We start from the raw sequence: 12065 nt of genomic DNA on the forward strand, positions 1-12065 counted from the left end.
ACAGGTGAGTTTAGGACCCAAAAGCAGCACCAGGAACAGGTGGAACAGTTTATACTGAGCTTTAATGCATCACTTAAACAAATACAGGGAGAGCAGGCTGGTAAAGCAACAGAGGGAGTCGATGTTCAGGTTCAGAGCTTCCAGGGAAACTGAGGCAGTCCACAGCTCTCGGCGTGGACTGCCGGAGCCAAACACAGGTGAGGAGTCGGTGTCTGCATTGGTACAGTGAGGGGGCAGGCATAGAGTGATGTCAGAGTACTCAAAGGAGAATCAGTCTCACCGATGTCAAGCAGGCCATGGATGGAGAAGAGCTTGTCTGCGGTGAGAAGTGGAATCTGCGGTGCACACAGGCAGCCACACAGTGAAGCAACCCACGACCACTGGTAACTGAACCCGTAAACTCACTTTGGAGAGCTGGGTGATGGTCTCTCCAGACAGCTACAGAATACAGGCGAACCAGGAAGGCGCAGCATAACTCTTGTTTGACAACAGAAGGCAGAGTGGTTCACAGACGAAACAGGAGAATCAGGGACAGGCAGGGTCAATACCAAGGATGCAGTCCGGAAACAAACGCTGGAAAGTCTTGCACAGAGGCAAAGAAGAACAATCAGTGTGTGAAGCGGGCGTCTTTATAGTGTCAGGAGGTGATGATCCACAGGTGAGGGCCGTTAGCTTGATGAGGTGACAGGTGATAGGCTGGCAGGTAGGTGTGATGACGAAGCAGGGTGAGTGGAAAATTACTGAGTGAGCTGAGGAGATGGCAGGTAACAAGTGCCCACTGTGACACAGTATCCTCAAACAAGACGATAATAAGGTCCCAGTGTCCTCAGATGAGTACTTTCTAATTACCAGCGTATTAGCTTGTTCATGTTGCTAAAACTGAGCAAATTTGTTGCCACATCAAACTACAAACTTAAGTTAATAAACAAGTTTCAACCATAGAAATCTGATCAGGTTTCAGACCATTCTTGTGTTGGGATCGGTCGCAGGCTGATGATTATTGACTGTTTCCTCAAATTAATTCTACTGAGCAGAACTCTGCTGACGAGGAGTAAACTCGACTGTCTGTGACAACGTTCTACTGTCCAGGAATCAACTTGAGGACAAGAATATTTTCATGATTTAATCTGGTCATTTTCGTCGACAGCCCAGCGCTCAAATTCACTCCACTTCCTGTCTGAACGTGAGTGGTGTGTGTGAGCAGCTGTGAGTCAGGTGACGTGTGATGTGATGGCGTTCAGACTATTTTACACACAAACACCAAATGTGAGCAGAGCAGGAATTCATTAAATGAAAAACAATAAGTAGCTGTAGAGACATCTGTGAGCAAAGATAAAAGATTTAATAACCATTCAGCTGTGTGTGTGTGTGTGTGTGTGTGTGTGTGTGTGAGCAGGTGAACACTATACACTATTCCCCTGACAGACCTGCAGGCAGCAGGATGACATCAGTGACGACCAACAGCTGGCATCGACGCAGCAGTGGCAGACTCCGCCCACTCACTGTGACAGGAAACACAACAAGAAAAAAAAAACAGGAAATAATATTTTAAAGACAGAGTCAATGCTTTGCTGAAGGTTCATCAGCTGACGGAGGAAGAAGACGGATGATGGATCGATCACTGACAGTTCAACACATCACAGATTACTAGTTACTTCCATTTGAGAGTAATAAGTTACAATGTCTGTGCAGAGTAATTTGTAAAATGTGACATGTGACATTGTCATCATACACACTGAAGAGGATTTCTTGTCCAAATGTCTGTGTGTAAATATTAAAAATCCAAACTGGAGTGCTGTCCTGATCTTTACTTTATTATTGAATACATGGAGGATTCAGCGCCCTGTCTTAGAGGTTACATTTTGAGTCTTATTTTAACTTATTACCAACATGTTCTCGCTCTCAACTCATCACATGTCACCGTTTGTTCAGTGGACTTCAATTTAGGCCTGTGACATGCATTATGTTCCTAAAAAACAACCCTGGTCTCATTCTGAAGTCGTCAAATACCACCTCGGTCAGTGACTCCTAGCGTCAGACACCGACAAAAAAGTTTCATGTTGGCATAATACGCACCTGGTCACCGTTTTTGTGAAAGGGCGCCCAGTGGCGTCGAGGGAAACACTGCGGGTCAACAGTGTAAGTTAAGGGGGCAAAAGTCCGAGTAGGGCAGAGAGGAGGGGTGCATGGGTCCATCCAGGAGGCCGGTGTTCACTTCCTGTAAGAGTGTAGAGTCAAGCCTTGTTCTTTTTTTCCTAAACGTAACCATGTGTGTGTTGTTGAAGGTTAAATGTAAATTCACAGTGTTGTACCGATGTAGAGCTTTTATTTTGAAAGAGACTGTATCAAACTGTACATTTCCTGTGAAAACAGAAGTGTATTTTGAAAACAGACAATGCATGTAACAGGCTGAAGTTGACACGGCGTCCCAGAACGTCAACAACCAACACACCCAGGGTACCTTGGACGTCATATGTGGACGTGGAAAGTCCATGAGCAAACGTGGACATGTGACGAGGTCGCTTGGTTATGAGGTGACGAGATGTGTTGGTTGTTGACGTTCTGGGACGCCGTGTCAACTTCAGCCTGTTACATGCATTGTCTGTTTTCAAAATACACTTCTGTTTTCACAGGAAATGTACAGTTTGATACAGTCTCTTTCAAAATAAACATTGGTACATCATCGGGAATTGATGCTTCTTTCTTTTAACGACAAACGCACAGGATTACATTTAGGAAAACAGAACAGGGTTTTTTCATTGGTGTCTGACGCAGAAATCACTGCCCAAGCGTTGGTATTTGATGACTTCAGAATGAGACCTGGTTGGGCGAGGACGTACCTTAAAATGACTGAAAGTTCAGGTTCTGAACGCGTCTCCAGGAGAAGGTCAGATAACCACCCCAACGTGCCTCCTTACCAGACCGGTTGGGACCTCTGTTTACTCCCATCAGCACACTGGTCACATGATCACAGCCTTTCAAAATATGTGGGATGTGTACAAATGTGGGCGCATTGCTTTTGTAGGAAAATGTATTAACAGTTCCTGAGGACAGCCTGACATATTACCGCCTAAAGCACGCGTGTTAAACACTGTTTAAAAAATGTTTTTTCATCAGCGCTCCAACAACCACTGACCTGTCCCATCCTGTGAGGTCCTAAAGACAAACCCTGTTCTTTTTTGCCTAAACATAACCACGTGTGTTTGAAAAAAGAAAAAGAAAAAAAAAGGTCAATCTGCGGTGTTATACCGAGGTCGCAGTGCTTTTATTTTGAAAAAAGACTGTATGCAAACTGTGAAAACAGAAGTGTATCATGACACTTGAACTTGACAAGGCGTCCCAGGTCAACAACCAACACACCCAGGGTACCTTGGACGTCTGGAAAGTCCATGACCAAATTATCAAATGGTGACGAGGTCACAGTGAGACAGTGCTGACTGAGCGCTCTGGATAATCGACGGTACTCTGAATTTCGGAACGGTCAATTTTTCGCACTCCAACACTCGACGTGATGCCTTGTGTGAATTTGAATTCTTAGCTCATGTTGAACACGGTGAATTGAATTGAATTGACACTGAACCAACAGTCATCCGGCCGTGTCCGCTCTGCGTCCCTCTGAGGGCCCGCGAGCCTGCTGCTGAGAAACTCTGTCAACTGAGCAGCAGGAAGGAAAGAAGTGTCTGAAAACGGATCATTTCACTAAAGCGGGAGGCGGTGGAAACATCATCACTATCATCACCATCATCATCATCATCAGTCACCCCCCCCCCCCCCCCATTCCTACCGACGGTGATCAGTGACGTCAGCGGGCTGTATAAGAGCCGCTCCGACGGGACAGCCTCAGAAAATCCTCCCGACCCGCACACAGACCGACAGACCGACCGGCAGACAGGTGATGAAGATGGTGTCCTCCTCGCGTCTCCGCTGCCTCCTCCTGCTCCTCCTCTCCCTCACCGCCTCCATCAGCTGCTCCTCCGCCGCCCAGAGAGACTCCAAACTCCGCCTGCTGCTGCACCGGACCCCGCTGCTGGGCTCCAAACAGGTCCGAACGACACGCACACACACACGCACACGCACACACACACACACACACACACACACACACACACACACACACACACACACACACAAGGACATTCCTTTAGTGAAACTTTTATAAATTAATCGTTAAAACATTTTCAGAAAGATTTGTTTTATATCTGGACCTGTCTCCGCTCAGTCTGCTGATCTGAATGAATTTATTAAATATTTGTTGAACCATAAAAAAAAAGTCACAATCAAGTCAAAAATATTCAAAATTAAACAGAAATATCAGGAATTTAAATCAGTTAAGTGAACTCAAACTTCAGTCCATATTATTAAATGGTTGAAAATAAAGTTTTGAATTTAAACTGCAAATACAAAAATAAATAATAACTAATAAAAACGAATTGAATATAATTGCATAATAATTTTTTTGACAGAAATGTGTATCACAGAACAGAATTACAGAATGAAATCAGTCAGTGTGAAGTGAAATAAAATCAAAATATTTATATCCAACAAGATTCATATGTGGCGGCACTCTCGCCTCACAGCAAGAGGGCTGTCGGTTCGATTCCGGACGTGGGAACCCTTAGGTGCGGACTTTGCATGTTCTCCCCGTGTCAGCGTGGGTTTCCTCCAGGTGCTCCAGCTTCCTCCCACAGTCCAAAGACATGCAGGTTAATTGGTGACTCTAATTTGTCTGTAGGTGTGAATGTGAGTGTGAATGGTTGTCTGTCTCTATGTGTCAGCCCTGTGATAGTCTGGTGACCTGTCCAGGGTGAACCCTGCCTCTCACCCAGTGTCAGCTGGGATAGGCTCCAGTTGCCCCCCTGTGACCCTCAAGAGGATGAAGCGGTTAGAAGATGAATGAATGAATGAATGAATGAATAGATAAATTGATCATGTGCTTCAACAGAATAAATAATTTAGAAAAAAACACTTCATATATTTAGATTTAAATCATCAAATAAAAATAAATTACAAAGGTTAAATAAAGGAAATTAAAATCTCAGCGTCCTCCTGATCTAAAAAAAGGAAGTGAGCAGACTGAAGACGACTTAGTCTGGGCAGCATGTGATTAAATATTGTGTTCATATATATATATATATATATATATATATATATTGTAAATAAAATTTAGTATTGTTATTTTCTTGATGATAATGTGAAAATTATCTCAAAAAGTTGCAAATATTTCTTTCTTTCTTTTTTTATTATCTTGCTCATTTGTTCACCTTTGTGCCACTTGATCCATTAAAAATAATACTTAATTTAAACTTCTATCAAAAAATGTCATCAATGAATTAATTGTTTGGTCTAGAAAACATTAAAGACGTTCAGTTCAAGGTGACGTCTTCAAATCCGTCGCTTCACTCTGAATATCTTCACTCGCTTTTAAGTGTGTCTGATTAAAGTGGAGACGCTCCTGGTGAAGAGGGTTAAACTTCCCCGGCTGGTTGCCTGCAGTGAGATAATCATTCTTTGCAATGCGGCATTATCCATTTGAATCTGCACTGATTTTCATACATGTACGAAACATACATCTGAACACTGGATAACATCAGGTTCAAAATTGTTGTTGACACACCAGAGTCAAAGGATTTTGGACATCTCTTTTTATCACTCCATACATCAGAAATACTGTCATAGAATATCAAGAAAAAACATATGTTTGCCATGTTTTTAGGAATAAACTGTTCTGCAGATCAGGCTGTGGGTGGTATATGAACAAACTGCTCTTCAGCGTACAGACAGGGAGCACACTGGGCAGTCTGGTGGATTGAAGTGTTTCTGAAGTGGAAATCTTTGTCTCAGAGTTTGAATGAAAACTTGAGAAAACGGCCTCAAAAACACCTAAATGTTTTAAAACTGTAAAAATCAGACACAAACAGACATCACCATGAAACTCTCTCAGCTGATTACAGCAAGATCATTACTCTGTGTCGGAGATTATGTTGAAATACACAAATGAGGCTTTATCTAATTAAATATGTGCTTGTTGCATACATTTCCAGAGCAGAAATCTGACGTTAAATAAACCTGAATTAATATCTTTGATGTTTTCTCATTAGTCTGAAAAACGATGTGTTACAGAAGCAAAACAACTCCAAACTGACCAGTGCATGAAAAAACAGTTTTAATTTGACAGAAATGACCTGATGACATGTAGATTTTTTACAGTGTGCAGTTCTGATAAATGTCACACAGCCTGCATGTCTTTGGAGACAAAGCATGTAATGTCCCCCGCTGATAGACGACTGACAGAGGTCTGACGGTTAAATCTTTATCTCTGCAGGATCCTCAGATCCACAGACGCCACGCTGACTCGTCTTTTATGGCCGAGTCTGAGAGTCACACCGCAGATTTCATGTCACAGTCTGTCTTAAACAGCTTCCATCTTTTCATCAAACAGTTAATCAAAATAGAATTACTCAAGTTGCATTCACCAGCTTCTGTTAGATGAAAGCGCTCCTCGTCAGCAGTCTGTTGTCTCTGAGACGCTCACTCTGAAATCAGTCTGATGGTTTTCAGGTGAGGATGATTTTTAAAAGATGAACACAATATTTAAGTCATTCATTCTCACGCATCTGTGATCAAACATCCAAAACTAAAGGTTCACTTACTGACTTTTCCTTGAGCTTCTTCAGTGAATGTAAACTGCCAAATACAGCCCTTCTTTACCGACACGTCCTCACTGCGACCTCGTCACATATCAACATTTGGTCGTGGGCTTTCCATGTTGAGATACAATGTGCGAGGTACCCTGGGTGTGCTGGTTGTTGATGTTCTGTTATATGTATTGTCTGTTTCAAATCATACTGGAAATGTACAGTTTGCATACAGTTTCTTTCAAAATAAAAGCACTACATCGGTACAACATTTCTTTTCCTTCAACACACACAGTTGGGTTTAGGACAAAAGAACGGGGTTTGGCTTTACAGTCTTACAGGAATTGAACACCGGCCTCCTGGGTGAAAGTCAGTGGTTGTTGGACGCCTGCACCACCCCTCCCTCCAGCCCTACTCGGACTTCTGCCTCCTTCACTTTTTTTGTTGTCCTACTGTGTTTCCCTCTGATGCTGCCAGGTGTTCCAGTGTGAAGTTCCAATATAACAGCAACCAGCAGCGTATCATGCCGACGTGAAAGGACGGCTTTTTTTGTTGGTGTCTGAGGAAGTCACTGACCAAGCGTCAGGTTTTAAGAACTGCCTGATGGCTTCAAGGAAATTCAATGGGACAAAAAGGAAAGTTGAGGTGGCTGAAGTCTGAGTAGGGCTGGTGGGAGGGGTGGTTAATGGGCCGGTGTTCACTTCCTGTAAGACTGTAAAGCCAAACCCTGTTCTTTTTTCCTAAACCCAACCACTAGAGGGTTTGTTTTCCCCGACAGCCGGCAGATATTTGGTGATTCCAGACATTTCTGTGGTGCTGACACAGCGCTGTGGTGATGCGTCTGGCTGTGCATGACTAGTTCATCATGAAACCCTCGAAACAGACAATAAACCAACAAGTCCTCATAAATCATTTGTTCCAACCTGCAATTATTACCCACAAGAACGTTTCCTAAATCAGCGCCCCGACAGGTTAGGTTGAGTTCAAGCAGCAGAACTACCTGATCATGTTTTGTAAAAGAACCACTGTTTTAGATCAAATAAGCTTTGATAAGTTCATAAATCACCCAGCTTTACTCGTACTCAAGTCGAAATAACTCAGCATTGACTTTTGGTTTCACAGTGGACACAAACAGCTATCTCGTGGGTCAAAGTCCTGTATTTGTTTGACCCATCGGTCCCCAAATTGCTGTTTATACTTTATCACCTGACTCCCTCCTTTGCTCCTGTCATAAGTACCACGGCCACTAGAGGTCGCCACCTAACAATAGACATAATTATGGGTTGTAATACGCTGCTTTCACCAACAACCTGTGCGGTCGTTTTTTTTGGTCTGCAGTCTCCAATAAAACCATAAACCAGCAGCACAGAGTGAAAACTCAGAATTTATATATGGAAATTATAACAAAGGAAAACATGTAACCTTGCTGCTGTTTATCAACATCATTATTATTTAGGCCTATCAGGACACTTTTCACTCCTGTTGTACCGGTTGTTGTTTTCTGAGAGTGAATCAAGTTTCTCCTTGGTGTTTATTGTTTGTCATATTTTTGTTGTTTCTTTTAGGACATTTTTCAGTCTCTGTGGTTTTTATCATTATTAATATTTTATGTTTTCTTGCAGGGTGTCTCCTCCCCATTTTTATTTTTATTTATTTATTTGGAATCTTTAATGGTTTTGTTTTAATAGTCATATTTGTCCTTGTCATATTTTAGGACATGTTTCTATCTCCCTGGGTTTTATATAAAATTTTAAAATATTAACAGTTGATATGAATATTTTATGTTTTCCTGCAGGACGTCTTTGTTTCAGTCCTTGCCAAGTTTTGTCTTTAATATTTCTGTTTTTGTATTTTAGGACATGTCTCAGTCCTTCTTGGTTTTACAGTTATTGATAATTTTGTGATTATGTATTTTAGCACAGATCACTGGCTTCTCCTGCTTTATGGTTGTTAATAATATTTGTGTTTTTGTATTCAAGGACATGTCTTGAGCTTCTCTGACTTTATAGTTATTAATAATTTTGTCGTAATTATATTTCAGGACATGTCTCGGGCCTCGCTGGCGGAGCTGCTCCTCTCTGACCTCCTGCAGGTGGAGAACGAGGCCCTTGAGGAGGAGAACTTCCCTTTGGCTGAAGGAGAACCTGAAGACGTCCATGTAGATCTGGAACGAGCCGCCGCCGCCGGCAGTGGGCCACTGCTCGCCCCCCGAGAGAGGAAAGCTGGCTGCAAGAACTTCTTCTGGAAGACCTTCACTTCCTGCTGAGAGCCCCATCGTCCTCTTCCTCATCCTCCCCTCCATCTTCATCAGCACACTTCCTGCAGACGCTGTACAGACACTGTATGGATCCGACTATCGATGATTAGTTTGGATGAATTGTTTAGATTTTTCTGAGCTGATTCTTTCTGAATGTAAACTTGATGAAACTATTTTTAATTGTGGGTTTGAATAAAATCAGTTTGAGACAAACGCTCGCTGGTGTCTGCTGACGGAGGAGGAGGAGAGGAAATAAAAATCTTCATCAGGACGAAGAGCTGCAGGTTTTTATTGGAGCTGCTCATTTAACAGCTGAGGGGGAGATTCACCAGTAAAATAACTGTTAATGAAGGTTAATAAAGACACAGGAGACGCCATGGCAACCACAAGAGAAATCATTTAGTTTTTAATTAGTTGTTTTCCTCCTGAATGTCACACTGATCACAGATCAGATAATAAAATCAGACCTGAGGGTAAATTCACGTTATAACTGCTGAGGAGAAACAAACAAACCTGTTTCAGACGAACAACATTTGAATAAGCTAAGATTAAAGACATTTAATTTTTATGCAGCTGCTGCAGCTCAGTGACAACAAAGAGCCAGAAAACAGCACACAGACGAAGAGTGAACGATACAAGTGACATGTTCGTCTTCATGAATAAGCCTGAGCGACATGCGCTTATAAAATTAAAACAGCAAGTAGAAAAGTATTTTGATTAGAAATGTGTGCAGACACAGGATGTGATGGGCTGAGATCAGAGAAACTTTACTGAAAGGATCTGTGAGAAAAGAAAGAAAGACGTATCTGTATATTAATGTTTAACAGTTTTTTGTTTCACACATACCAATGTTGGTAAAGTGTTTTGTGACTCAGCCGCCACCCCAACCTATCTCTGTAGCCAAACCACCAACGAGGAGCAGCAAAGTCGAGTTAGCGAAAGATTACTAACTCTGTATGTGAGAGTGACCAGTTGACATGATAAATGACATATTAGGGCATGTTAATCAATGCTTGCATGGCTGAATGTTAAGAGGAATATTAGTGGAATAGAAATTTTTATTAGCCATATAAACAGCTTAGTAGGAACGTTGCCTTTTTGTAATAAGAGCAAAAACCTGAATATTCTGTGCACGTAAACACAGTCAGTGTGAAACAGTTAGCAGAAAAAATGCCTGAGAACAAACTCTGCAGAGTACATTTAATCTGTAGGAGCACAGGAACAGCCTATTGAGCTTCAACATGAATTTTGCAGTAAAAGTAAGTAGCTAATTAAGTTTAGTTATAGAGCAAACATCACAAAGCAACCCGGTCTCACTCTGACAATTGTTTGTCAATACTTAGCCCCACTGTGCTAACTATTATTAACTCCTCCTTGTCTACAGGATGTGTCCCTTCCTATTTTAAGCATGTTACTATTTAGCCAATACTGAAGAAAACTAACTGAGATCCTGCTCTGCACAAGAACCATAGACCCATTTTTAAACTAGCACTGAGAGAAGGTGGCTGCCATTGAGCTCACAACTGTGTTGGAGAGACACAATATTTGCAACAATTTTCAGTCAGGATTTAGGAAACAGCACTCTACTGAGACTGTTCCTCTGAGAGTTTCAAATGATATTTTAATGTCCTCTGATGGAGGTGACTGTTTTGTATGTTCGACACATTAACAGGTGGGGCAATTGCGTTGGCACAAAGCATTAGACTGGTTTGCTTGATATCTCTCCGGCAGGAGATTCTCCGTTTCTGTTGGTGACTTTGTATCTGATTCCTCTCCACTGTCCTGTGGTGTCCCGCAAGGCACCGTTCTTGGGCCTCTGTTAGTCTCTCTATGTTTGCTGCCACTGAGACAAATAAGATATAAAATTGCACATCATTTATATGCAGATGATATCCAGCTCCACTTCTCAGTCGAACCTAGCGAGCCTTTCAGGTTATCTTGGCTCCTTGACTGCCTTCATGAGATCAGGGTCCAGACCGCTGAAATCTTTTTAACGGCTTAATGCTGATCAGATGGAGGGTCTGGTTGTTGCTCCAGAAACTGTTGTCCCCGTTATTATGCAAAGTATTGGGCCTCTTTGCTCTGCTGCTCACTCGCATAATTTAGGGTAATATTTTATCAGTGTCATTTGATGCCCACATGAAGCACCTGAGCAAATCTTGTTTTTCCATTTGAGAAATATCAGTAAACTGAGGTCTGTTGTTTCGACTGCTGAACTGGAGATGATTTCACATGTCCGTATCTCATCTCACATAGTCTACTGTAACGTACTTTTCTCCTCACTGAGTATGTCTGCTCTTGCTCGACTGCAAGCAGTCCAGAATGCTGCCACAAGACTACTAAGCAGATCAAATAGACACTCACGTTACCTCTACTAAAATCCCTTCACTAGCTCCCTGTTGTTTACAGGATCATGTTCAAAATTGTCCTTCTTACTTCCTGTAACGGGTATGTGTTGGACCCTGATGCAGTACACAGACACAGAGCAATGTTTGGTAATGACCTTTATTTATACACAAAGTTAACAAGAACTTGAGCTGAAGAAGATATTCAGACAACAGTTCATTCTTTGGGCTCAGAGCTAACACACACAGTCTCTGGGTTCTGGGGCCAGGGAACGGACCGGGCCGAACCCCGGTGGCAGGACTGAGAATGAGGTGGTGAGTCCTCGGACCCAAACAGCTCAGTCTGCTAGCAGACAGAGGTGACAGACAGGGGCTTACTGATGCCGTGGTCGAGAAGGTGAGGGTCTGGAACCAGAAGAGCAGTCCAGCGAAGCAGCAGAGCCAACGAGGGACGAGCAGCAGGGAAGTCGGGACCAGGTGGAGAAGTTGAAACCAGGTGAGCTGACAGGACAGGCAGACGAGCCGACGAGGGAGGAGCAGGAAGTAAGTAGGAGCCAGGCGAAGGATCGAGGAGCCGACAGGCCAGTGAAAGGAGACCACACATACAAGGCAGCATGTTGCATCTCACAGACAGTCTCTGGCGAGCAGGTGGAAACACTCATGCTGAAGCGTCGTCAGCCACAGGCAGACAGAAACCAGAGGTGCTGAGGCAGAACTCGTGGTCAGAGACAGAAGGCTGGTAAGTTTACCGGGAAACAAACAATGCAGGCAGGTCAGAGGCAGGCAGGGTTGGCAACCTGAGAGCCAGCAGGTAAGGAGTGCTGGAAA

At 42.9% G+C, this 12065-nt stretch overlaps 1 protein-coding gene across 1 annotated transcript; it reads left to right on the plus strand.

Moving 5' to 3' along the window:
• The first annotated feature begins 3824 nt into the window (after positions 1-3824).
• Positions 3825-9190, plus strand: sst1.1 (somatostatin 1, tandem duplicate 1). The gene is made up of 2 exons (XM_049575818.1): positions 3825-4042; positions 8677-9190. The coding sequence occupies exons 1-2, from the start codon at positions 3896-3898 to the stop codon at positions 8899-8901; spliced, it is 372 nt and encodes a 123-aa protein (XP_049431775.1). The 5' UTR covers positions 3825-3895; the 3' UTR covers positions 8902-9190.
• Positions 9191-12065: the final 2875 nt, after the last annotated feature.

This window comes from Epinephelus fuscoguttatus, linkage group LG5 (assembly GCF_011397635.1).
Source record: "Epinephelus fuscoguttatus linkage group LG5, E.fuscoguttatus.final_Chr_v1".
Taxonomy (NCBI): Eukaryota; Metazoa; Chordata; class Actinopteri; order Perciformes; family Serranidae; genus Epinephelus; species Epinephelus fuscoguttatus.

What these genes read in the sequence shown, in the direction of transcription:
- sst1.1 (XM_049575818.1), top strand. Translation starts at nt 3,896, where the DNA reads ATGAAGATGGTGTCCTCCTCGCGTCTCCGCTGCCTCCTCCTGCTCCTC. An exon ending in CGCTGCTGGGCTCCAAACAG is followed by an intron (nt 4,043 to 8,676) that starts GTCCGAACGACA and finishes ATTATATTTCAG; the next exon opens with GACATGTCTCGGGCCTCGCT.